This window comes from Strix aluco, chromosome Z (genome assembly GCF_031877795.1).
Source record: "Strix aluco isolate bStrAlu1 chromosome Z, bStrAlu1.hap1, whole genome shotgun sequence".
NCBI classification, from domain to species: Eukaryota; Metazoa; Chordata; class Aves; order Strigiformes; family Strigidae; genus Strix; species Strix aluco.
This window is the reverse complement of record NC_133971.1, coordinates 74282744-74310617: the sequence shown is the minus strand read 5'-3', so window position 1 is coordinate 74310617 and position 27874 is coordinate 74282744. Positions and strand designations below refer to the sequence as shown.

The following is a 27874-nucleotide window of genomic DNA, read 5'->3' as shown; positions in this document are numbered from 1 at the left end:
TCTCGCGGGGAGGCGGCCAATCCGGAGGGCAGCCTCGAGTGCCACGTGGCGGCGGCTGGGCCAGCGGCGGTTGGGATCCCAGGAAACCGCTGCGCGCGCGCGGCGGGTTGTCGTCAGGGCGCGCGGTGGCCGGCGCGCTCGGGAGGAGGTGCGGGGTTACCGCCGAGGCCGGCGGCGCGATCAGTGGCCGCTCGCGGGCACCGGGGCAGGGGCTAGGGGGTGAAGGCAGGTAACTCCTGCGCTGTCGCGTCCGTGCCGCCGTGGAGGAGCGGGAAGGGGGCTGGTGGCCCAGCTGGGAGTCCGCAGGGGCTGGCTGAGGCCGCTCCCGGGACAGGGGGATCGTCCGGGGCGGCGCGGGGTGGGGGATGTGCTCGTACGGGGTGGGAGGGAGCGACTGTCGCTCCCTCTTTCATATCCCTGTGGCAGACGGCGAACAGCGCAGTCTCCAGTTCATCCTGGCTTAATGGTGTACTGTGCTGGGGAGGCGGAGCGCTGAAGTAGTGCCCCGAGTCCTTGGCGATATTGAGTGGGTGAAACATATAAAACCTGTTTTGCCTCAATTGTAACCAGAGTTATTTGCGTATGTTAGCTGGATGCTGTATTATATATTTAAATACGGTGGTCCGGCAGGTCAAATAAAATGTGTCTAGCTCCAGCAGACTCCAGGCCATGCCTGATGAAGTGCATAAGCAGAGAACAGGGATGTAGTTAACCTTCCTGTGTGTGCCTTGCAGTTCTGGATGTAGGGCATGGTCATAGTTTCTGTGGTCAGTGGTCTTGTATGGCGTTTTTTTACTGCCCTATAAATTTGTCCAGCTGTTTCTTGAATCACTATAAACTTATATCTTCCTAAAAAGTCTTAGCATGGAACTAGCTTTATCAGTTTTACTACGTGCTTTATTTTTTTTTAATTTGTCACCATATGATATTTTTGTATTGGAAGAGATAGTAAATAATTGTCCCCTGTGTACCTTCTCAGAGCCAGTCAAGATATTCTAGGATTGTGTCAGATGCACAAACCTCCATGCAGAAGAGTTCTGGTTTACAAAGTTGTTTCTCAGCTGGAAGTTACTGTGGATCTGATTAGCTTGGCCCTTTTCCTTTCTACCTCCAAGTGAACTAAACTTCAGTGCTAGGGCAGGAGCTCTTTTCTTTACTTCAGTTAGAGGTGTTGTGTTCAGGTGTTGCAGTGAAGGCCACCATGAAAGAATATTGCTTAAGCTTTAGAGATAGAAGGCTAATATGTTGCACATTGATACATCACCTGAAGTCAGTGATGCTTTACAGTTGATGGTCACTTTCTGAAATTGAAATGTTCGATTGTAATTTAGTCATTTCTGTTCCTGTGGCCACTCTGCGGTCATTATCTAATGCTAGTAGATCAGAGCTGAAATAAAGGGGTGTAGAGGAACTATTATTGGGGTTTCTATTCCTATTATTATTTCTACAGTTTCTGTCATCCAAATACTAATAATGTGATTTTTTTTTCTAAATTATATTCTAACAAATGGCCGTCTTCATGTGCTTGTACATGTCTAGTAATTCTTGTCCCATGTTGACATTCAGTGTTTCAGAAGATCAACTGAAGCTTTCTAGTTTTTAAGAATATGGAAAAATAATTGCAGTGTGAACAATGTTTGATATCCTATGTGGGATACTGAATGATGTCTTGAGTAATAAATAAAAAATTAAACAGATAAATAAATGGGTCCTCTAAATATACTGACAAATATTCCTACTGAATCACTTATACTATCTGTCCCATAGCTGTATTCAGAGATTCTACTTGGGAGCTAGTACTGTTTTGCTACATGGGTAGCAAAAACTTATGCCTGGAAACTGCTTTCCTAAATTTACTGGTATAAGTATATAAGGCATGCAATAGCAAAAATATTTAGGAAAACACACATTTTACTCTGTATTATCAGAATTTAGGCTTTTGATTGAAGTAGCAGAGAAGCTCAGAACCAGTTCCCTATGGAATAGCCATTTGTATCATTTGATGCTGAGTCAGGGAGTGTCCAAGGCTTTCAGGAGTCTGCAGACCCTGACACTACAAAACTAAATTTTAAGAGGAAGAGAGGAACTTCACAGCAGTTAGTGCTTGAGCATTAGGCCTTTTGCCTTTTGGGTATACCTATTTGTGTGGGAGAATAAAAATGCTGGTTTGTTGGTTGGGTTTTTTCACCCCCTTAGTCATTCAGCTGTACATACCCAGGTAGTGAGCATCACAAGATATCATTGTTTTAGCTGCCACATCAAAGACGTGCTATACAATATGCCACAACATACTCATATTCTGGGTATGCATGTTGAATTGAGACTGTTGCAAAATCAGTTATACATTGGAAAAAGTTTATATTTTTTTCTTTTTCTCCCTAATTTTAGAGATACATTTTTTACATAGAAGAAATGATTGAGTCAGTCAAAATAAGAAGACAGTGCATGCTGGATTTCTACTCACATTATGAACATCTTTGTGCTCTTCAAGGCTCTGTCCCACTGAAAGCTGTGAAGGCTAACCTGAGTCAGGGTGCTCTTGATCTAATTGTAGATCACATCAAAGCTGCTGACTGGGCACCACTTCTGAATGCTATCAGGCATAATAAGACTCTAACTTCTATTGCAATAAGAAGTTTTCATCAACAAGGTCTTGGAGAATCAGGTTTGTTAGTGATGGCTATAAAAGTTAAATGTGTTGATGTATGCATGTTAGAATTTGTTGCATAAAACTTTTGTGTGATTGAATACATTCGTAATACCTAATGAATTAATTCCATTTAAGAAAAGCAGAAAAAAAGCAAGGTGTGATTATGATTGCTTTTAAGTCAATAGGGACTGAATTTTACTGATGTGCAATTTTTGTTGTTTACTAGGTGTTGAAAGATATAAAACTTACTTTAGAAGGAGAATTCCAGCAATTCGATCAAAAGACTTGACTGGCCAACTATGCAAAGCTGTCAAAGGCTGTCTCAGTATGTCAGATGTACTAAAAAATATAGAACTGCAGGGTTTGCTTCTGAGGGAGAGAGATCTCATACTTTTAACAAAGGTGAGAATATATTAGTATACAAATAAATGGAAAGATGCTTAGATGTGGAGAAGTAGCAACTAGATTTTATAAATATTTGTCACAGATGAGGATGTTCCTCCTCTAAGATGTCTTTGTGTTATCCATTGTAGGAATGATTCTGCTGAGACATTTAGTATAACCTAGTCTTGCTGAACCTGTCAAAATCACTTAACCTTCCCTTGCCCTGATTCATCAAGGCGTATTAGAATGGTCTTGGCAAAGTCCCTGCCATGTGTTTGGGGCGTATAACTTATGCTTGTGACTGAAATTACTGTGCGTGTACATGACAGAAGGAAAGTTGTGGGACACCAAGGAGATAAAAACAGGTCTTCAAGATGTGTTACTGGAACACTCTCCAGTTTGCTCATAAGTGGGTTCTAGGAAAGGAGGTTGTGGCTTGTTGCCCATAGGCTATCTTGTGCAAAAGAAATGAACCAGCTTAAACTGAGCTTTAAGATTCACTTGTTTTGACCTTCCTCTGAACCCCCTAGAGTTTCCTTGTAGGGAGCACAAAGAATTCAGAGCAGTTTGGGTGCTTGGTCTTTTCTCTGTTTGTATTTTTGCTTTTTAAGCCAGTAAACCAACATTGTTTTTATTCTGAAGGGCTTGGCCACAGCTTCATCTCTGGAGAGTGTCTCTTTAGCCCACTGTCCAATTGGAGATGGAGGATTACAAAGTAAGTTCAGAATCAGAAAAGTGTAAATATGCTTCTCACTTTTTTAGTCCTTCAGATAGGTAAGTAAGTTTTTCAGTATTTCCATTCCTCTTTTACATTTGTCTATGATTAAAATGTGACAATCTTCACTTTATTCTACATGGCTTAACACATTTAAAGACTTGAATTTCTTCACTTTTATGCTAGTATGTAGCCTTACTACGTTATAATGATGTTTATACTTTCTTAATTTGTTCATGTTTACGTAAGTAAACTGAAATAAAGTATGTTCTAGCTTGTTCAGATAGTCTTTCTTTTTCCGCTAGAAATATATAATCTTAGAACATTTTAAATGTATTTAAAATACACTTTGTATTTCAACACTAGTTCTTTGTTAAGGCTTTTACCTGTTAAAGCTGATTCAGCTTCTCTTAATATGGCAGTGAAAAAGTGTGGTCTGATAAACATGTATGCTTTTGTTTTCTTCAGCAATCTGCCAGAGTGTAAAGAATTCAACTACTATCAGATGCGTAAACTTCACAGGATGTAGCCTCACATGGCGAGGGGCAGAACATATATCAAATGTATTAAAGGTAATTTAATAACCTGTCTTAGAACCAAATGTTCCCAAGAACTTAAATATGTTTGATTTTTTTTTTTTTTTTTTTTTTTTTTTTACTTTCAAGCTCTAAAGCCAAAGCTCAAAGCACTTTGTGAGCAGCATATGTGAGCTGAAGTATATGAATAGTCTTTCTGAAATTTGTGACTTTGTATGCCAGAATTAGCTTAGGTTACTGGTGTGAAATTTAAATATGGTATTTCTTAGTAAACATCAGTTAAACAAATAAAAGTTCAGACTGATGTTTTCTTTAAATAAGGATTAGGCTGTAAATGTCTGATACCTGTTTTGGGGAGCTCTTCTTTCATTGTCATAAATTTTGAAAAATGTCTGAATTATTCTTAAGCATTGGGAAAGAATGAGTTTACAGTTTAGAAGCTATGAATTAACTGGTTAGTAAGATTGTGATTAGTACAATATTCTAATTAATGCTAACATTGGTTTGCATAAAAGCATATAATTTCCTCGTGTGTATTTTCCATTCAAGGTGTGTTGAAAGTGTCTGTCTGCCAAAAGGTGGTGATAAGGTGTTTTTCAGCCATATTTAATTAGCATTGCAAATTGGATAGTCAGAATAAACATGACTTAACTGTAACATTTAAAAATGACTTCTATTTCTTGAACTCAGAAATGGTATAACTGTGTTTCTTACATCAGCAGTCAAGGTGTTAAACATCAATTACAAAACAAAGATAACTTGTGATCTTCTAGTCAATAATGACTTTGCCTTTGCACTCGGTAACAGCCTCTTTGTTTGCAAAGCACCAGGCAATGAAAAGACATGGTGAAGCTTGGGCTGAAAGCCTACGTTATAGGAGGCCTGACCTTGACTATATGACTGGTTTAAGGCGGATTACTTTCAACTGCAACATGCTTGTTGGAGATAGAGGAGCAAGTGCCTTTGCAGACTCTCTAGGAGAGGACCTTTGGCTAAAAGGTATTGTGAAATATTCACTCTTAAGATACAGTAGTGGCAGGCAGAAAACTTAACATTGTTAATTACAGCAAATGTAGCAAGCAGAGTAACTCACTATTTAGCTAGGAACGATTAGTCTTTTTTCAAAATAAGTTTCTCTTTCTCATTTGAGCTGTCGGAGTATCCTAATACTACTGTGGTGTCTGGTATTGTCCACTAGTATTTTGGAGAAGTAATTTGTTCTACAGTATATCTGTACAAAATGGCTAATGGTGATGGTGTAAGTCATGTACATGAAATCAAATACTTATCTGTTGAAATTGTTTTATAGTCTGAGCCAGGTGTACAGATAACATGCATACTGATGCAGGAGGATCAGATTAGAGAATACTTAAGCAAACTGGGCAGACAGAATTCCATGAGCCCTGATAGGGTGCATCCACAAGTGCTGAGGAGCTGGCTGATGTCATTGTGAGGTCACTCTCAATAATTTTTGAAGGATCATGGTCATTGGGAGGGGTGCCTGAGGACTGGAGGATAGCAGATGTCACTCCTATCTTCAGGAAGGCTGGGAAGAAGGACCTAGGGAACTATAGGCCGGTCAGCCTTAATTGGATCTCTGGGAAGGTGGGGATATGCTGCCATCCAGAGGGACCTCAACAGGCTGGAGAAATGGGCTGATGGGAACCTAAAGAGGTTTAACAAAAGGAAGTGCAAAGTCCTGCACCTGGGCAGGAGTAATCCCATGCACCAGAACATGCTGGGGGATTTGTGGCTGGAAAGCAGCTTTACAGAAAGGGCCCTGGAGGTCCTGGTGGACAACAAGTTGATCATGAGCCAGCAAAGTGCCTTTGTGGCAAAGGAGCCTAATGGTATCCTGGGCTGCATTAGGCAGAGACTTGTGGGCAGGTTGAAGGTGGTGATTCTTTGTCTTGCTTGGCACTGGTGAGGCCAGACCTGGGCTCCCCTGTACAGGAGAGAACTGGAGCTACTGGAGAGAGTCCAGCAAAGGGCCACTAAGATGATGAAGGGACTGGAGCAACTTTGATTTCAGGAGAGGCTGGGGCAGCTGGGACTGTTTAGCCTGGAAAAGAGAAGGGTCAGGGCAGGTCTCATCAAGGTGTACAAATATCTGAAGGGAAGCTGTAAAGAAGATGAAGCCAGGCACTTTCCACTGGTGCATGGTGATAGGGCAAGAGGAAGTGGGCACAGACTGAAACAATGGAGATTCCTCCTGAATGTCAGGGAACTTACTGTAAGGATATCTGAACACTGGCACAGGTTGTCCACAGTGGTTGTGTTGTCTTCATCCTCAGAGATCTGTAAGAGCTATGTGGACATGGTATGGGGCAACTGGCTTTAAGTGAGCCTGCCTGAGCAGGGGGGTTTTGCAAGATGACCTCCAGAGGTCCCTTCCAACCTCAACCATTCTGTGATACTGTGCCTGCACAACACGAAATAAATGCCAGAGCAATGATAGTACTATTTCATGGCAGCCACATAACTTATTGATGTGTGCAAGCAATGAACTTGTAGAAGCATTGACTTGGACTTTTTATATGTAAGTTGTGTGTTTGTACATGTGATGTTACCTTGGGCAGTTGAATTAATTGGTGCCTGGGAATATGTGGTGGTTTAGCCCCTGCCGGGGTCTGAGACCACGCGGCCGCTACCCCTCCCCCACAAAGGGAGTGAAATACAAAGCCCCAAGACTGAAATAAGGAAAGGTTTAATACAACAGTGCAATAGCAACACAACAAACAACAACAATAACAATAACAGTAACAGTGATAGCAATGAACAGAGCAAAATAGCTACCAAATACAGCAGTGAGAAGCTCGATGTGCAAAACCACGAGTGCACCGTGCTCCCGTGCCAGGAAAATGTGACCTGCCAGGATGTGACATCTGCACGGTATCTGAATAACCCAACCCGGCTAGAGCTCCCCCCCTCTGCTGGGGAAACTTAACCCTATCCTGGTTAAACCAGGACAGAATATTACATCTACTATGAATTGTCAAGAACATTTTTATGTTCCTTCCTTTGCAGTTGTTTTGCAGTTATTTCTTAATATTCGTCTCTAATACTGATTTAAATTTCTAATTTTCTTCTCTGAAAGTAATCTTGTTTTTACACGTGGCTGATTTATTTTTTTTTACCTCCTTAAACATTTTAGCACTTGATTTACAGCAGTGTGGAATATCCAATGAAGGAGCAAGGTCATTATTAGATGCTCTTCAGACTAATACAACATTAGTGGTACTTGACATAAGAAAAAATCCATTAATTGGTATGTATCTGTATCTATCTTTGTCCTCTGTGGTTGGTTTTTGGTTTGCCTTTTTTTTTTTTCAGTAAATCTGGGGGAAAAAATAAACCGCTTATAAGGAAAAAACCTGCAACAGTATTTTGCTATACATTTTTAAAATGAGGGAAGGGAGCAGGGTGGTGTGTACTGCTTATTCAGTCATCTGTTTCTTTGCTTAAATACTTGTCTCATACAGGAAATTCTTAATGAGATATCTTAATTTTTTCTAGATCACCTTATGATGAAAAACATTATCGAAAGAGTTCTTATGAATGGAAATAGTGCTAATTCAGAGGTATGCGTTAGGCATTTTGAAATGAGTTTGGGGCTTTCTTTGTCACTGCCATTGCATCTTTTTTTTTAAAGGACAACTTTGTTCAGAATGAATCTAAAACAGCTGTTCTAGTTATAAACAGAAGTCTGACTCTTAAGCAGTTAAAAAAACAAAAAGCCACTATGAAGGGAAAAACTAAAAACACTAGCAGCAACATGATATTGGGTATTTTGTATGATTTCTTATGTAACTTAACATGTAACACATAATAAAATCAAAATATCCATTTAATGAAAAAAATGGAAATGTGTGTGTGTATACTTGGGCATTATCATAGAATGTTAAGTAAATATTGCTGCTGGACTGCTGGAAGGCTTTGTACTACATGTGTCTGTCTTGTTAACGTGGTCGTAATGGCTTTTCATTAAAAAGTAAAGGAAATCACTATTTAAAATTTTAAAATTTATTTTGAAACTTATTTTTTGTCAATACCTTACATAGTTAAGATTTCTTTAAGTTACTCAAGACTATCCTTTCCGATGGTGACCATCTAACAAACCAGAGTTTAGTTGAAGTACAGTACCCCATGCCATCTTTATCTAACAGTCCATAGAGAGTTTACAGTAATGTGCATAAGTGGAATATCTGGACCATGATTAGATACACTGTTTTAATACTAAGTCTTTTGTTTATAACACAGAAATCGGATTCAGTTCCTGAAGGAGACAGCAAATGAAGGAGTGTACTCTTGTTCTGTTTTCAGAGCTGCAACAATTCCAGTTACTGTTCTGAACTTACTGCTCTTTTGGTTTTGTAAAGGCTTAAAAAGTCAGAGCTGTGGATCTGTAGGGAGTATCTAATAAACTGGGAAGTTTGTGTGTAGAATTCCTTGAGCATTAATGCAGTTCCCCACTTCAGTGTCTTAAAGACTTTATTAGAGAAATTGAGGTTGGTTGTGAAGGAGTACTTTTTCTCCTTGGCAGATGCAATCAACACTTGCAAAATGTTGCAGGGATCACATGAAAATAGCATCTGCTTGGAGATGCTCAAGATGGTTGGAAAGTTGAACTGTGAGAAGAAGCAGCTGTCTGGGGAATCTCCCATATACTAAGAGATCACTCAACTCAAGACATTTGTTTTGTATTCATCTGCAGTATCTTAAGTCTTATTGGTGATGCTAGTAATTCTTCATACTCTGTTAACAATGTTAACGAAAAAAGACTGACCGCTGGCTTGATAAGTAACTTTGCTTCTTCCAAAACCAGCCTAGATCCTTTATTTCGTAAGATGTATGAGTAGGCTGTTTTAAATAACATTTTCTGTTTATCATGAGAACAGTGCAGACACTCAAAAAGGGATAATCCACCTGTTTAGCAAGATGAACACATACATTAAATGTTGAGGTTGATACTCTTTTGAAACTGAAACATTTACTACCCTAATCTAGGATTTACAGTTGGCTTTGAGCTCAGTTGCAGAAGCCTGGATATTATGAAGAGAAAAACAGTTGAGTTTCTTTGAGGTAGTGTCCTGATGTGCTCTATGTTGAAAGTCAGTAATGTGGGGTTTTGTTTTGTTGTGTGTGGGTGTTGGTGTTGTGTTGTCTGGTGGGTTTTTTTGGGGTTTTTTTAGGGAGTCAAAACTCAGGGAATAAATTAATAAATCGTCAGAGGTGTTAATGAAGATAAACAGTTGGCCACTAAGCTCTGGTGTAGAAAGAACTGCAATGCTGTTTCTTCATTCTGTCAATAGTAAAAATTCAGCAGTAAGATTAAAAAAAAAATGTACAAGTAAAAACAATTTAAGAGTGTATTTGTGAGAGTCCTAGTGACTTATTCTAAATTCTGGATGTAACTAACACTGGTTCTTTCTATTTTTAACAAGTTTTAACATAATACAAAAATTTTAGTTATTTTCCAGATTTTTCACTGTATTTTTTTTTATATAGAGAATCCATTATAGACTAAGTTTACAAATCTAAAATGATGTTTGTTTCTTATAGCTTAAGCTTGTCAAACAAAATACAGTCAGTCAGCATCTACATTGCTTCCCTTGGTCATCTGCCTCCAAACCTCTGAGGTTTTAAAAGGATGTGCTGGTCCATTTTTTGTAGTGGAGAAAACATGGGTATCTATCTTTGAAATTATTTAATTTAGTAGGGATTTTTTTTTTCTTTTACGTACTGTAGTTGCTAAAGATCTGGATTTCACATTGATAGAAAATGAAGAATCAGTTGGACTAAGTTTAGCCTGTGTGTAGAGACTTCTTGAACACAAGGTGTAAGATGTAATTTTCTGTGTGAAACTAATCTGTCACTCTTGCAGCAAGTAGCCTAACTCATACCATAACTCACAGATAACTAAAGAGTTGCATGGATGATCATATCTAGTACTGCCTCCAGTTTCATCTACCTCCAGTTTCATCTTTTTTATCCTGCCAAAGGCTGTCATAATTCTCATGACTAAAACTCAGTAAAGTGTCGAATTTGTTTATGTCTGAGAAGTTGCAGAGATGCATTCTGTGCCATCTCATCATGGCACCTGTTGTGTCAACTCCATGGTTTTGCTTACGCAACAGAGGTGCTGCCATGTTGCTTTACAAAGAGATGTTTGGTGGGCTTTTGAATAGCCTCGACATAATAAGCCAATCATAACAATGAAAGATCATGTCTGGGCTGCCACAAATAGCCTGTAATGCACTGTCACCACTTGCTTGCTGTATACCAGCCACGGCAGCCCTTCCAACCTGTTCTGCATAAAAACTGGTTGTTTCTCTTTGCTTATCAATAGCATATATGTGCTTGCTTTGAGTTAGGTTTTCAAGTTTGCAAGAAGAGGTGCCTTCAGATTTGATGGGCAGCTAAACCAGAGGAAAGTTGTATTTTCCTAGTAGCACTGTGTGGCTAGTATAGTGGATTGTAATCGTAGATATGATTGTGTGTAATAGGTGGTAAAAGGTTGTGTAGATTCTGAGAGAGACTGAATAACTAAAAGGAAAAATCCACTGAAGTTGTCTATAAAACAAGTTGCTTTCATATTCTCAGCTCAAGGATTTAGTGATTTTTCAACAGTCTTTTAATATGTTTGCGGTCTTTATACTTAGATGTGGTAGAACAGCAGCAGGCACGGACAAGAGACAGGCTACTGGGCTAGATGAACTTGAGGTTTAATCTAGTATAGCTGCTCTTTTATGTGTATAGTAAAAATTAAGACACTCTTGCTCTTAGAAGTTTACAGTTTAATTTTACTCTTTCTGTCTATTTTTTGGTTCAGAATGAACACTTGTCTCAGGAGGTAGATTCAGCTGTAGACTCAGCAAAACTTGAAGAAGAATTATTTGAGTCCAAAGTTTTTAAAAATAAAAAAAATTTTCTTGCCAATGATAATCTTGGACCAAACTTGGTTAGTTAGAACACAGTAATGCCATTTTAATCTTCCCTGTGCATTTGGTGGGAATAACTTTGGGGTTTAGGTCTGTCTGAGATAAGCTTTGTGTTAATATCAACTAAATTTCCTTTGATGGCTGCTTCAGTGCTAGACTGTATACTAAATATAGCTTGATGCACACTGAAAAATAAGTGACAGTGTAACTTAAGAATATTTATTTGGAATAATAAAACTTTTATTGGGGAACGGGGAAGCTTTAAGAACAGAGGTGTTGCTATAAGGAAATCAAGTTTGAAGTACAGCAATTGCCTTGATTATTGCTATGTCTTAATTTTAGTTTGGAGGCTTTTACTGTGTAAGGATGAATTTTCATTACAGGCTGTGAAAATTAAACTTCATATTTTTAAAAATACTAACTTTTTGGGTAATGCAAAGTCATGTTAGGGAAGCTTTTATTACTCCAGAGAACTTTGGTCTGAGCCAGTCATTCCTAGTGAGCCAGCTTTCTGAGAATGAAATGCAAAAGCCAGAGATTCCTTTTTATAGGGTTGATGCCATTTTTACTATAAAAGGAGAAGTGTTTTGCACAGGAAAAAGGAAAATAATGGATGGGGTATTATAGTGGTGTTCTGGAAACACTTTTTGATAATGTAGCACTCGGATTCGCGTGAAATCTGTGTTTAAATTGGGGTTTTGTGGGATTTTTGTTTTTCCTGAATTTTACAGTTTATTACTAAGTTTTCTGTAACTAGCAGTGTTCTCCATATGTCTGACAAAAACCCCTCTAATCTTAAATGTGCACTTCTTTAAATATCAGTTACTAAAGCAATTTGTCTTTCTTTAAAAAGAATTTCCAGTATAAGTGGCTGATGTCTCCATCTTCCAAGGATGTTTTGAAAACTAGAACAAAGAAAAGAACTATTGTCCTAGGAAGTGGTCGAAAAGGGAAAGCTACTATTCGTATTGGTAATACTGTCTTTATTTTCTCTGGCTGTAGTAAATTTTATCTACAAAATAATCTTTTAAGGTTGAGGAGCTTTAAATACAAAATTTATGATTTGTCTAAATGTCAGTGTTTTGCAGAATAATTGTCTTCAAAAAAAAAGATTCCATTTATTCTTAATTCAATAATGTTTCTTCTACCATCAGTGGTTTCTGTAGGAAACTTGCTCTTGTGGCTGGAAAAATGGTAGGATATGCTGCAATGTGGAAGTATTGCATGTATTTATTCTAAGTGCATCCTCTCCATAAGCTTTCACTTGTAGCAAGCTTGGTGGTAGTAAGCTGCCTAGTTGTTCTGATGTTGTAACCTTTCTGTAACACGCTGTCGTCTGCCAGAACAAACAAGCATGCATTTTTTACTCATGTACAAAAAGTTCTAAGATTTCTTTCTTTTAACTTCATTAACCTATTATAAATAGTATGTTTAAAATAACATGTATCTTGAATATTTATAATTAAGTACGGATAGCTGTGATACGCTAAATATTTTTCTACTAAGTTACTAAAAACTTCACTGTAATACTTTTGGCTGTCTCTCTGCTCTAGTTATCTGGAAGCAGAGGTAAGCGTAAATTAAATCGAAGTCTTTGCACAAATAAACTGTGGTGATCAATGTGATGGAATAAGAAAATGCCTGACTTAAATATAGTAGGGGTGGGTTTACTGCACTACGCTGTTTACTTGTTGAGAACAAACTGAAATTTGGAATCCTGTTACCACAGTTATGCATTTCTATACCATTACAAAATTAGTTGTTTTACTGATCTCAGAGAAAGAATCACCTGAGGTCTCACTAGTTTAACTGTGTGAAATACGAGGTGAACAGTTTTCTGGGCTTGTTTCTGACTTACACAGGACCTGATGAAGAGTGATCATCCACACTAGGTATTTATTCTGAATCTACTTTGAGTTATAGTGTATGATTTAAACAACAACAAAAGACTGGACTAGTGAACATGACGTTTCATTATTAATCCTCTTAAGCAAAGGCATTGCTGGTGTTCTGTACAAGTGATCAACATGAGTACCAACTTTGGCTTTAAGCATTTTGTGTTACAAAACCAACGTTCTTCCCGCTACAGCCACTAGAGGGCAATGTGAAGCACACGTAGAGCCTTACTGTCTACGTCGACTGTCAAAGCTCCAACTTGAGACAATGGAGTTGGGTATCTGAAATTAGTAGTCTGAATAAACCTCTTTAGCTACAAAACTTTGCTTCCTTTTTTGAGTAACAGCGTGTCTGTCTACAGCAACCTAACATAGCAGTTAAGTATACCAGTTTATAATTGCAATTAGATAAGCTGTCCACCCCTCTTTTTGAGAAGCAAAAGTTTTTGAACACTTTAGCAAAATTAGACTGAAAGGTAGATTTCCTACAGTCTCTTTTATTACATAGGAGATTTCACTTATGAACAGTAAGCTGTGAATTTATATGTAAATTACTGGGTATAATGAATTATTTTTTCTGCTATTCTTCCTGTTCAATACAGGATTACCGCCTAAAAAGTCTGTAAGTCCTGAAAAAAAAAATACATCTGTGAAAGATAGTTACTCACCAAAACCACTACCACCGGGCACAAAAGGCTTCCTTCCTTGGCGGACTGCAGAACGTGCAAAGAGGTGCAGGTGAGGTTTTCATAGTACAAGGGAAAACATTAAAGCATCAGACCCGTATGATAAATGTAGTAGAGAGCAGTGTTAGTTTTTTAAAATATGTATTTCAAAGTTAAATTCAGAAATTCATATTGCATCCATAATTTTTTCTGTTCATATAAATTTTGAGGATGTTACATAAATTCTATTCCAGTAAGTTTTAAAATACAGAAAAAGATATGATTTGATGGCCATGGGAATATTCAGATGTAGCAAAAAACCTCCCACAACCAAACCCACCTTGCTTGTTCTCTTGTTACTAATGATTTAACAGACTTACTGTAGCTGAAGATGCAATTTAGTTTTCTGAGCTTGTAGTGTAGTTGATTTGGCATCCAGTTCAAGATGCCTAGGTATTTTTTCCGCGTCTTCTTTCTGCTTCGTCTCCCCCAATGCCAACGTAATTATTGTGATCATCTAAGTCCCATGAAGTAAAATTTAAAAAATAAAGTAATTGTTAACACATGGAAGCCATAATTTTGTTGTTATGCTTCCTTTTGAAACAGTGTTTTTTTTTAACGTGTTTCCTAGACCTTGCTTCTCAAAATGGAGGCTATATGAATATTTAAACAAAAAATTACTGAATGGTCTATCATAACTGTTTTTATTAGACATGTTTTCAAGTTGAACACTAAATTCTCCTGTTAACTTCAGTTCGTAATAATTAACTAATAACTGCCTACTGAAGATATTAACGTTAGCATCCAGTAATGTTGCTCTAATTCATGATGAAGTAGGAATACTAATAGAATAAAATGTAATGAGTGTTGAAGGGATACAGTGCAGTGTTTGATGCTGTTTTTACTCTTAGGCTTCACCTGTCCTAGAGTTCTGTGTTTGGAAATGGAAACAGCAATGGTAACATTGTAAACTTACTTTCTCAGAAGTGTTTTATTTTTTTTCTAACTTTAGAGGAGGGCCAGTGGATAGTACTGAAGAATTACCAGTGAAGATTCAGGTACTCTCTCTTATATGATGGACTATTTAGTAGATGAATACCTGAAAAAAGATTAAAGTGTTCTCAACAGAATCTTATTGTCTAAAAGTTAAGACTGGAACATACTTTTAAAGTTTCTGTCTCGTAGAATTGCAAAATAATAGTTTATGTCAGCACTCAGTTGAAACTTCTTTGATACTTAGTTTACTCCCACTTCTGAATCACTATGTTTTGGTCTCTTAGCTTGATAAGCAAGCTGGGTTTGGAGTATGGGCACAGCCCCTCCAAGGGCAATAAAGAGAATTAACAGCATTTTTCTCTGAAGAGTTCTGCACACCACTTCCTCTCTCCTCCTTTTGCTTTTTGACTACATATTTATGTTTGCACCCATCTGTGAACTGCTGTAGTAAACATACCAGCAGGAGAAAAAATCCCCACTTCCTTCCTTCTTCACATCTCATTTCCATCTCCCCACGACTCCCTACCCACCACAGAAAAGCTGAAGTGTGTTAGTGTGTACTAATGAATTAAATTGGCACACTTATCCCCTGCTCTGGCGTAGGCTTGCCGTGGGCTGCAGTCCTTTGGGAAAACCTGCTCTGGCACAGGCTGTCTACCAGCTGCGGCTCCTTCAGCCCATCCCTCTGCTCTCCCGAGGGGTCTTCCCTGGACTGGAATGTGGGTATCGGCACCACCATGGAGCTGCTGCTCCTCCTCCAAGCTTGGTGTTCCCTCTGCTCTTTCTCACTCTTGTTCCCTTCTCTTCTGCCTGTCTGGCATTTTTTGCCGTTTCTTACATAGGCTTTCCCAGAGGTGCTGCCCTCTCTGCTGCGGGGCCCAGCCCTGCCCTGCAGTTGGTGGGTCGGAGCTGGCTGGTACCAGCTGTGTCTGGCACAGGGCAGCCCAGGCTGCTTCTCACACATGCCGCCTCGGCTACTAAATCCTTGCCACATATGCCCAATGTACACATCCATAGTACTTCTTAAATATTGTTTTATGCAAATTTATTTCAAAATTACATGGTTAAACGACATATATGCATTGGAAGTGACTCTGGGAAACAACTACATTTAAATTAAGCTTTTGGTACTGTTTGATTTTTTTTTTTGCGCAGTGTAATGCTGTGAGTTGGGTGTGTTTTTCTTGTCTAATGTAATTAGACAGGTGTTCCTGTGAAAGTGACAGTAGAAAGCGCTTCTACGTCTGAAACCGAAGACACAGAAGATTTAGATGATGTTATCCATCATCCTGATTTGGCAAAATCATTAGATAAGATTAGTGTAACAAAGTATCAAAAGTTACAGGTAAGAAGCATGTTCTGTGCCTTAAACTTCTTAAAGGCAAATTATATCAATTAAACCATGTTTTATTCAGAAAATTATGATTAAGCTAATAACCAGTCATGGAACAGGATTTCTGAATAACTTCTAATTATCCTGCATTATGCCACACAGGCTTCTGTTTCAAAAGATGTATGTCAAATATGCACTGGATTTCCAATCTCTGAATAGTTCTAATGAAGATGTGTGTGCTATAAACATATGTCAAATCAGGGCCATAATAAGGAAGAACTTCACTTAATACACACAGCTGCAATATGTTTAATTTCTCTGTTCCAGTCTGGAATCATGGTTCACAAATGTTTTGATCAGTGTTATTGCCTGTAGTATTTTCTTCCAAGTATTTTCTTTATAATGTTATTTGTAAGACCTAAAATATTTTAATGATTGTTGTGTAAAAATAATTTTTAAAATAACTATGTGTTAAAGCTCCATTTTATAATTGAGCTTGGTAACAAACTTTTTTCATTTGCTTTTTATTATTCCTTCTACTTCTTTGATAGCTCTAAAAAGCCAGCAGTAGCAAGACTGACTATTGCTGCAAATGTCTTGACAGGGAATGTTCTTATAAAAGGAAGGGAAAACAAAGGGTGTGTTTCAGCGTCTCAGTAATGCTGCTGAGGTAATCTAGCCCTACTAGAAAGTAACACCCTCAGGCAGAATAACTGCCTTGTTTCTGAAGTGTGAGGATTTTGTTTGGAGAGTCTGCACTGCGTCCAAATGAATACTGCTAAAAGTAAGACCTATAGTCAGTCTGGTTTTGGTGGTGGTTATCACAGAGCACCACACTGGGTGAAATGGACTATTCGTGTGTATAAATATTAAGACCATATCTGTCTTTATGTAAGCAAAGTGAAGTTGAAACTTAACTTGTTGCAGACCTGTATGTAACGGGAGAGTTGGGGTGGCTTAGAGTTACTGTGGAAGGCAAAAGGGCCATACAAATACTGCATAAATAACTAGCTCCCATTTTTTTTCTGCTGATGTATACTTTTTTTTTAGGCCTACCCTTTTTCTCTCTAGAACATTTGTTCAGGAAGATTTTCAAGGTTTTCACATGTTGCTGGGACTTAGTTGTATAGGGGCTTTCTTCTTTGTAGGTGATTTCATATTACTGTTTGTGTGTAATATGTTGACATTGTGCTGTGGAGTGGCTTCAACACTCTTCAAGATCATGGTGTCTGGAATCATGAAATTCCATGTCACGTGCATATTGCACCAAAAACTTCTATGCAGCAAGTACAGTGCTTTCAGGAAACACTTGATGTATTAATACTCCGCATTTGGAGAGGGAGGAATATTGCTTTCAGGACACACTGCAGACTCAGACAGTGTTTTGTGCTGCGGTCATATTGACCTATGTTGTCAGTGTTACCTGTAGTATTACATATAGAGCAACTGTAATGAAGGGATAATTTGTGATTAACTGAAGCTTCCTAGGAGGTAAAACTACAGACTTTAGGAACCTTAACCCTAAATTGGTTCTAAATTTCATGGGCTTGTAAAAGTCCAGATTTTCTCGATTTTCAGAATTTGAAAACCAAAATACTTTTTTAGGCATGGTTGCCTATCTGACAGCACTGTTTAAGCAGCCTGGAACTGTTTCTGTGCCTCACCTGTACTTTTTGTTTCGTTGATGCAAAGCACGATTTCACGTTATGGCAGAACTGAACTAACAACTTGTCACCATTGAATTGGCTATTTCCCCTTTGTCCCTTAGTGCTTTTCCATTTCTTGCCTCAGTCTTTTTTGTGTCTTTTTTTTCATGTTTATCTAATCATAAGGTAAGTTGTTTCAACTTGCTGAGGTGGGGCAAACTCGTGTAGTTCAAAAAGAAGTGCAAAGTCCTGCACCTGGGGAAAAGCAACCCCATGCACCAATATATGCTGAGGCCAGGCCATCTAGAAGGCAGCTTTGCAGAAGAGGCCCTGGGGGCCCTGGCAGACACTAAGTCGAACACGATCCGGCAGTGTGCCCTTGTGGCAAAGAAGGTGAATGGCATCCTGGACTGCATTAGGAGGAATGTTACCAACAGGCTGAGAGAGGTGATCCTTCCCCGGTATTCAGCACTGATGAGGACACACCTAGAGTACCATGTCCAGTTCTGGCCTCCCCAGTACGACAGAGACATGGGCATACTGGAGAGAGTCCAATGAAGAGCCACGATGATGGTTAAGGGACTGGAGCATCTCTCCTCTGAGGAAAGGCTGAGAGAGCTGAGACTGTTCAGCCTGGAGAAGAGAAGGCTCAGGGGGGATCTTATTAATGTATATAATGCCTGAAGGGAGGTGCAAAGAGGATGGATCCAGGCTCCTTCTGGTGGTGCTAAGTGACAGGACAAGAGGCAATAGGCATAAGCTGAAACACAGGAGGTTCCCTCTAAACATCAGGAAACACTTTTATTGTAACGGTGACAGTACTGGCACAGGTTGACCAGGGAGGTTGTGGAGCCTACATCCTTGGAGATACTAAAGAACCATCTAGACATGGTCCTGGGCAGCTTGTTATAGGTGGCCCTGCTTGAGCAGGGGGTTGGGCAAGATTATCTCCAGAGGTCCCTTCCAACCTCAACCGTTCTGTGATTCTGTGATATTTTTCCAGGTTAGTTTTCAGCCATCTTAATGACTCACAGAGGCTTGTGTGATTGAGTGTGTTCCAGAATTGGAGCACAGTCAGTGACAGAAGCCAATGGCTGATATTGTGAGAGGAGAAGTGGAGGACCCTTTTTATCTGTGTTAACTGTGCTTAGGTACTGTCATTAAACAGCTCTTACTGCCTGAGGGGGGAGCTGACTTGAGGAACTGATCTAGCTGAAAAGTAATCCAGTGTATTTGGCTGTAGCAGGCCTTGCACAGCCTTTCAGTAAAGTGAGACAACCAGCTGTGCTAGAACAATGATGGGATTGCAGAGTGGGAATAAACAGTAAGAGATGGGAACTCCTTAAACTGTCACTGTGCCAAAAAAGCTCTCCAAACATCCCTCAGTGTGACTAAATGACTAGACTTTCACTTTAGTATGTAAGTCCTTGAGAACTTTTCTGCAGGGCTTTAAGTGTACTACTTAGTGAAGCAATATTAGTTGTGTTTTCATTTTTTTAAAAAGATCCCTTGGCAATTTGCTTAAATGAAAAATAAGAACTGATAAATATCCTTTCTTTCCACTAGAGGGAATCTGACATGTCAGAATTGCCTCTGATGAAGAATGTAGTTGAGGAAACTTCCAGATTTTGACATTTTGTCTAAGGGTATAAATGGTGAACTTCCCCCCTTAATATAGTTAGGAGGATAACTCTTTCTACATGTTAATACTACGTGAATTATGTAGAAGTAGAGATTGCACTAAAACGCTTTTTAAAAAACAAGGACAACAATGTAATCAAGTAGAAAACCATGGCTAATTAGTTACTGAAGGTTTTGTTATATTTTTAGTTTTTGAACTTCAGTTTTATACCTCTGTCTAGTGTTGATTAGTCATATTGCATAGTAATTGTGAGGGCTACAGATATATTTGCTATTCAACTTCATCTTAAAGGCTGTCAGTGCTGTTTTTCTGGACTACACTACTAGAAGGCTCAGTCTTGTAGCTTGGATGTACATTAGCTCTCATGTGTTTTAATATTTTTTTTTTTGGCACAAAGACTAGAGGATTGTGTCAGCCAGTGAATTTCTCAAAAGCAAATCAAAGAATAAAGTGTACATATAATTTAACGGTGACAAATATGTTTGCACAGGTGCAAGGCATCTTCCTTTAAATGTATGCTTCTGATACTGCTTATGACATGTAGCTGCAGTGTTTGTCAATTTTTTGTGAAGTCAGCCATAACCATCAAATACTGTGTACACCTATAGTGTGATAAATCAAGTTTAAACAAAACCTCCAAATTTCTACTTAAAAAATCTTGATAATTTCACTATTTTCTAAGCCTTTGCCCTTTGAAAGTATAAACTAGCAATCTGAAGAAAAAGGTCAGTGCTGTCACCTTTAGAATAGTCTAAAATCTGTCCACAACAAAAATACTATAGAACTAAGGTTTCTAAAGTAGAGTTGTTTGACAAAGAGCTACACCCTAGAAACTTAAAAGATATATATACATACATTCACACACACTATAAGTGAAACTTTAAGAATTCTTCCAAGTCTGTTGTGCCTATGACTGATCTTCAAAGGTAGGTTACAGGATTCTGGCTTACTTGTGAAGTTGTGAATATAGAACATTATGGTCACTACTTTCTGTGCTGTGCTTCTGTATAAAAGGATTTCTAGCTCCTTTTTTCAGAACGTTATTTCCACACGTTCTGAGGTAGATTGCAGTAAGATCACGTTAGCTGTTGAGGGTTCTCCATAGAGATTTCCCCCCAGCCAATACCTGGAGGTGAGTTTGTTACATCACGACAGTTAGATTCTGTAAAATCTCTTCCCAAATACTGTCTTTGAAAGGTCATTTTCCTATACCTTCTAACATCTCAGTCTTTCTCTTGTGTTCAGATGATGAAGATATGACTAGCTTTCTAGTTCCAGGGTTAGCTTGATTGATGCTAGTCTAGGGCTTCATTGGACAGAAGTGACAGACCCATAATCTTCACTCTGAGTGGTTGTCACTGGGAGGGCTATATCTAGAATATTTTAGAACCTATCTTTGAATCGGATGCAAAAGTCCCTTGCATCCTACAAGACCTATGAGGACCTCTTTGCATTTGTAGAAGGATTATTTCTGCTATGCATTCTGTTGCACACCAGTCTTCTTAGTTAACTACTTGTATGAGGTTCAGTACTACTCTCTTGAATAAACTTTTGATAGTAAACAAAGGATTTCAGTACTATTTGGATCTTTGCTCTTCTGTAGAACTGATTGATAAGGTGTGTACAAAAAGCAGCATCCTTTGTTACATATACATGCCTGTATACAGGGTATAGAAAAATGTATAGAGAAATGAAGAAGCTTTTTATACTGTTAATTCATATAGGTTACCCTCAAATAGAGCAGCTTGATAATTTTAACTGTTTTCACCTTTGGAACGAGAAGACTGTGTTAAGACATGCAAGAACAGAAAATCCTATTTGTTCTTCCACTTCACATGCTGTAATTAAAGATGATAATGCTCTGCTATGATTCGAGAAAACGTGGTATTGCTTATCAAATCCTGACTACTGTTCACTGAAACTGAGAGATTCATTACTTAAAACTAAAAGTTAAAATACAAGTGTAGGCATCTCATGAATAAGACTAGAATATATTTGTTAAATGTTTGGTTTTGTTAATTCAACACGAAGCTGAATAACTCACTGAAGCAGCTTGGGATTGTGATAAACTTACTTTTTCTGCTGAAGAGCGAAGTGAAACCAACTGAAAAGAGTACTGTTCTTAAATCTCATAATTTTGTATTCCTACTGCTGTAATAAGGAATGAAATCCTAGATGAATGCATTCTGAAAAATCTAGGTATGGCTACTAAGGATTTTTTTTAGAGCCCTATTTGAGTTTTTGATGAGGTAGATGTATTTAGTTAAAGATGAGGTTTGAAGAGGTGAAGGGGAAGAAGAGGAAGTAGAGAAGAACATACGCTCCTGATGGTCATGTCATAGGCTTAAGGGACTTGTGCTATAATCTCATGGTATCTATTGTTACAATGCAAATCTGTTAAGTGAATCACACTAGTTTCCATTTTCCTGTGTTAATTTTTTGCATCCTAAAGTTACGTATTGGTAGACCTCTGTCATGTATTTTTGTAGAAGATATGCTGTTGCTTGGAATGCTGTGTGCTTGTTGTTAATTGGACATGTTGAGTTTTTTTATGTTGATCTGACATTTTGAGATAAATTTCATGATAGTTTATCTGTGTTATGATAGTTGGAGCTGGAAGAATGCATGGAAAAATTAAAGGAAGAACAAAGAGCCAGAGTAAAGGCTGAGAAACAGATATTGGAGGTACTGATACTTAACTGTTAGTCATCTTTACTTTTTAAGGAGGCCCCAATCAAACTATCCACTTGCTTAATTAGGAGTAATTATCAATGACCTCTCATGTGGTAGCTTCCAGAGTTTCAGTTCAAAGTCACATGGATCATTTACTAGCCTAAGGGCAATGATGAAATCTGTGTTTAGTAATGTGTGTTTGTTCTGATTGTATTCCAGAGCCTTGAACTCCAGGTCAAGCTACTCTTTCAATGTGTTTCATTCATTTGGTGTATCACTTATGATCTGGGGCATCCTGATGTTTGCTTTTTCTTGAGAAAGTGATTAAATCTGTTTGCAATTTGCAGGGTAGTTCTTGGAGGTCTCCCACTTTCTTTATCATGACTTGCACTGAAAATCTGTTTTTTGCAAATGTTGTTTAATTTAGCTTATTCTGTCCCTTTGATTTTTAAGTTTTGTTTCCGCAGGCAATAAAAATGTTGGATTGTGTTCTGCATAGCAGTCAGTTGTTGTGAAGTGCAGTTTTGCATTATGCCAGAACTGAACTAACAACTTGTCACAGTTAAATTGTGACATCTATTTCCCCTCCATCCATTGTTGCTGACCTAAAAAGATCCTTTGATTTGGTTCTTAAATGTAATCTGGAGTGGAATAAAAGTGGTGGTATCCTTTGGAACTTGAGCAACAAGTGGTTCCCCACAGTACAGGGAGCAGATATCCACAAAGGATTCTGCACTCTACAAGGTTCATTTGTAGTCCATGGTGCAGCCATCCCCATCCTCCTGTAATTTGAAGTGCACCAGTGGGCCCTGCTGGGTATCTGTTTGAATACTTGAATGCTCCTTAGGCTAAATACCCACTGCAAGAAGTCTTCCTCTGTTATGCTAGACTGCTTGGACATAGCACCTTGTCTCAGGAGAAGGGATAAACTAAGTAGCAGTTGTATGTATAATTGTTCATTTTGATGCTAGTTTAACAGCTACAATGTTAAATCTATAATTTTTTGTTTTTCTCTCATAAAAGATGAAAGAAGGAAAGCCTGTGGTAGCAGTGATTGCATAGCTGTAATCTTAAATGAGTGTCTGAGTTAGTGTTTCCCTCAAACACAAAACCCTGTATATCTTGCAGTTGTCATTCAACTTACAGTTTGTCATTAATTTGATTAATGTTCAATGTGGAGAAAAATCGGATTGTCTTAAACTTCCAGTTTTGGGATGCACCGTGCAGGGGAGAGGTGCAGCAGTATGCATTCCCTCTGATACAGAAGGGTTAATGTAAGGAGAGCATTGGCCTTCATTAAGGTTTTTTACTAGTAAAATAAATTCTTTGGTGTTAATGTGTCATATAATACAGGCAAAATAACATGAAAGCAATTTTTTTTGCTTGCACTTGCTCTGCATCATTCTGTACATACTGAAGACGGTACTGAGCCAGCAGTTTTGAGTGCCTGCAGCAGTTTCACTATGGTAGCATAGAATTGGAGCTGTGGATAAACAAACCTTCACAGAGCTCAATGTAATAGTGCCCTGAATATTTCTGGTACAGGAAGCCCTCTATCAGTTGTATCAGTTACTTTGGGTATTTCTGTTTGTGATACTACTCCATAGGCTTGCAAAGGTGGGGTTGGGTAGTTTGTTGGGTTTTTTTAACTGGCAATGATAGAAAGGACTTTTACCTTTTTTTTATTTTCTTCCCATAGCTGGAAATGGAAAATGCAAGATTAAGGAATCTAAATATCTCCCTATCTGAGGTTCTTCATGCGCAGTCAGTAACCAACATGATTTTGGAAGATGAAGGAGTTCTAGGCAGCATTGAGAACTCTTTCCAAAAGTTTCATGCTTTTTTAGACCTCCTTAAAGACGCTGGGTAGGTTGTCACTTTACTGTCTTACTGTTTCTGCTGAGATCTCTTTTCACAAATATCCTCCCAATGGAGTATGCTGCCTTTGCCTCTCCTGATCTCTAGGACTATACATGCAAAGAGCAAAGGAAGAAAAATGGACTATGTACCTGCTGTTTAATCTTTTCTCAGAGGGAAAAATATGATCCAAGCAGTGTCCAGCTGAATGCATGTATTTGTCATGGGGGCTTTCAAGAAACCCATTCCAAAAGAGAAGGCGGCTTCTCTTAAAGTATGTATCCAAGTCTTTATTGGATCACCTGTGGCTCTTAACGTTTCCATGATACAAAAGGCTCAAAATGCAGTTGAACTGGCTTCAGAAAGTGTCCTGTTGCCTTTTACTAATTGAAGTAGAGAAATCTCGATGGATGAATCTGGCCTCTGTACTTAAATTCTGGTTTATTTATTATTACTAGAAATATTTTAGAGAGTAGTAATTGAAGTTTGTGTTAAGGCTCTATCACTCTACCTGCAGTTTTTCAGAGGATGGTTCATCCTTCCCATTTGTCAAAGGACTTCAGTTTAAATTCTCAAAGCTGTTTTGTGAAGTTCATGTAGCCAGGCATGTCAATCCCATCCGGGAGAGTGAAGGAATGATATGAAAATACATTGCAGTCTACTCTGCATGTTCAGAGAAGACCACAAAAGATTTTATTTGCCCTCCCTGCCTCCTGCTACCATCCACCATGTAATAATGTAACTTAATGTAAAGTTCACCCTGAGGCTGTGTTTTAATTTTGTGTCAGTCAATTGGTAGAGTTGCCATTACTTTAAGAATTAATTTCAAACTGAGGAGGAAGGGAATAATGCTTTTTCACTACATAAAAAAAAAATTTCAGATGGGCCCTATGCCTATTCATGATAATAGGGAAGTGCTGTGAAAGTTACAGAATACCAATCACAAAGACTGCTCTTCTCAATAAGCTTCTATATATAATATGCTGTGCTATCAATTGATGGCTGCAACTTCCCACTTCTTATTGAGGCTTAAAACACCAAAGTGATAGGTTTGGCCAACTTGTAAGATGGCAGGTGAAACAACATGACTGTATTTGTGAAGCATGCAGTTGGGTTTGGCTGTTAGAGATTATGCTAGTTTGGGAGATGTGCACCAATCTTCTGCTTGAATGAAAAGAGATAATCTTTGTTCTGCCTGACAGAGAATCTGCTTACCAGCATCCTGCTCTGCGATCAGTGCTAACTGGGAGAACTTCATTCTTGGCCTCGTAACACTGAGTGAAGACTGGCAGTTTTGAACCTGTGGCTAATTTGTGGAAAGACAGGAAAATACTTCAGCTACTTGTTTTCATCTTTATTAAGCTATTTTGGGCTTTTCAGAAAAGAATGGAAAAACAGTCTTCAAAGCTTCAAACAGATTCTGTTTCTTCTTCTGGTTTTGAATGTTTAGGTCTTTCACAGGGTTAGAATTTTTTGTGTCATATTCTATTAAACTTTATTTTGCAGACTTGGACAACTTGCTGTAGTAGCGGGGATAGACCAGTCAGATTTTGGTCTTTTGGGGCATCCACAAATGAATTCTACTCTCAGTAAGCCTGCTAACATGCTAAAGGAGAAGTCTTTTGAAGAAGAAAGACAAGAACATACCCAGAATAACAAAGTAAGTCTATAGAGGTAATGCTGGTGGCAATGTACTTGATGCTATTTAATGTACTTTTCAGCTGTTATCCCCCTGTGACTGAAAGTTACAATTACCAAATGATCCATTAGGTTCTTATTGCAATCTTTTTCTGCATTTGTACAGATCATAACAATTCAATGATTAAGCTTTTTAAGTGATTACCATTGGAACAGAAACCATAGTATTTTGTAATGTACAAAGAAATTGTTGGTGGTAATTATGTTGTTTCTTATTCTGAAATAGGAAGTTCCAATAGTGGTTCCAGTAGTGTTTCTTTTAAGTAATTGCAGTGTTTATGTCTAGTCCTGTTAAATTTCTACATGGGCCATGACATGAATTTCAGGCAACTACAAATTTGCAGTATTACCAACCTAAGGTTTTAGTTTTTACTCTGAAGTCAATTAAGTAGAACACCTTCTGTCTTTTTCAAGGGAGATACTACAGTTCCCTTAAGGGATAGAAAAAAAAGAAAGAAAAAGACCAGGCTTAAGTTTTTAAGGCAATTAAAAATTAAGATACTGGCAGCCTACAACCTTGTCCAAGTTGGATAAAACTGTCATGCTAAGAATTGTTCTGCATTCCAGTATGTGTTTTATATGCAGTGTCTGCCCCATGAAATGTTCCAGATTTCCCAAGAACATCATAAGCTTCTAAAACATGATGGTAAAAAATGTTGGGTTTTTTTAATGCTGTGGAAAGCGATTTGCAGTTTGAATCTACTAAAATTATTTGGACCAATAGAGCAATTCTCATTATAGGTTCTTTGGTATTTGTTACAGTTTGACTTGCCAGAGTGTTTTCAGCTTCTGGATTCTTCTGCACTGTGACATCAACTTGTTCATGCAGTTTGTTTGAATTGGTTTTTTTTGTTGTTGTTTTTGTTTTTTTTTTTTTTAATTCAGCTACATTTAGAAGCCTGAGTTTAAAGTGGTTTTTAAGTATAAATGGCAAAGGAAGACTACAAAAAGCTTCAGCTAACGTACACTACTCTCATATTTACCTCCTAGTATTGGTTAGTTCAGATTCTTGTAGCAGCTAGGTGTTGTGGGATAGACTGTTGGAACCATGTTACTGTGAACTGGGAGCAAATGTAATGAATTGCAGGTATTTCAGAATGAGACGCATGATTAGGCTTTGGCTGCTTTAGTGTAACTGACACATTTCTGTAGTATAAAGTTCAAGCCAGATGTGAAACTGCAGTAAGTTTACTCTGTCATTATCTCTCTAGCAATCTTCTGAAACTTGCTTGTTTGTAATAAAGGTTGTGTGATTGCTGTTATCCCTGAATCTTTTCTATATTATGTAAAAACTTTATTTTGCTCTGCAGATTTTAGTATATGGCAGTTGAAATACTGGATTTTTTTTCTCTAGTATCTTAATCGGAATTTAAAATTTCAGAACAGAGCTGGGGACATCCAAGTGTCTCTTCCTGGCATGTTTCAATCCCAGATGGTTGTGAATCATTCCTTCTCTGCTCTTAGAGAAATACAAGAACTTCAGGCTGCTGGGGGACAGTACCAGCCAGGCTCATGGAAGGAAAATGAAGCTCAAACAGTTAACCAAAATAAAGAAGATAAGTCTCGAAATAGTACTCCAACATTCTGTGGGAGAAGAGTCAAACAAAATGAACAAGCAAAAGGACATCACTCAGCAAGGCAATTGGTTACCAGTCTTCATTCATTTTCTGATTCCAGTGTACATGTTAAAAGTAATGGTAGCAGAATATGCAGTGGTGCTTCTGGTGAAAAAGGCAAAATTTGTTCCTCAAAGAAATACATCCCTAGAACAAATGAAACAGCAATTCCAAATGATGGAGCAAGAGGAGATCAGAGTAGACTGCAGACAGTAAATCACTCTGGAACTGATACTGGAGGATCTGACTCTGAAATACAAGAAAGTATCCAAAGTGTTACCAGCATTTGAAATGGTTCAGAAATGTTCGGACTGTTCTTTACACTTGCAAGATTACTGAGGCATCCAATTTTTTTTTTTTTTATAGTTTGTGAATTTTTTGTAAAGTAATGTAGGCTTTCTAACCTTTTAAAGCATTGGATGCTGTTTAGTATTCCTCTTTCATGTTTGCATCACTTATCACTAGATTTTTATTTTTGGAAACGTGATGCACTGGTAGAATGGCACCTTTCAGTTTGTACTACATGGAAAGGATTCCTGGTATATGGATTTTATTGTGTATCACAGATCTTTGTTATAGTGTGTGAACTGTTTTGAGCTAATAAAATTGAGTACGAATTCTTTTCCA

The 27874-nt window shown here is 38.2% G+C and overlaps 1 protein-coding gene across 5 annotated transcripts; it reads left to right on the top strand.

Annotated features, from left to right (window-relative positions):
- Positions 1 to 27874, top strand: CEP78 (centrosomal protein 78). 5 transcript variants are annotated; one of them, XM_074812490.1, is made up of 16 exons: positions 1 to 148; positions 2389 to 2665; positions 2877 to 3052; positions 3677 to 3749; positions 4218 to 4321; positions 5110 to 5284; positions 7440 to 7553; positions 7802 to 7866; positions 12080 to 12197; positions 13724 to 13859; positions 14799 to 14844; positions 15984 to 16127; positions 22011 to 22088; positions 23776 to 23942; positions 25440 to 25593; positions 27013 to 27874. In XM_074812490.1, the coding sequence occupies exons 2-16, from the start codon at positions 2413 to 2415 to the stop codon at positions 27535 to 27537; spliced, it is 2328 nt and encodes a 775-aa protein (XP_074668591.1). In that variant the 5' UTR covers positions 1 to 148; positions 2389 to 2412; the 3' UTR covers positions 27538 to 27874. The 5 variants fall into 5 exon arrangements, with proteins under 5 accessions (XP_074668591.1, XP_074668592.1, XP_074668590.1 ...); XM_074812491.1 differs by having other exon boundaries at positions 54 to 148; positions 27096 to 27296; XM_074812487.1 differs by having other exon boundaries at positions 96 to 229.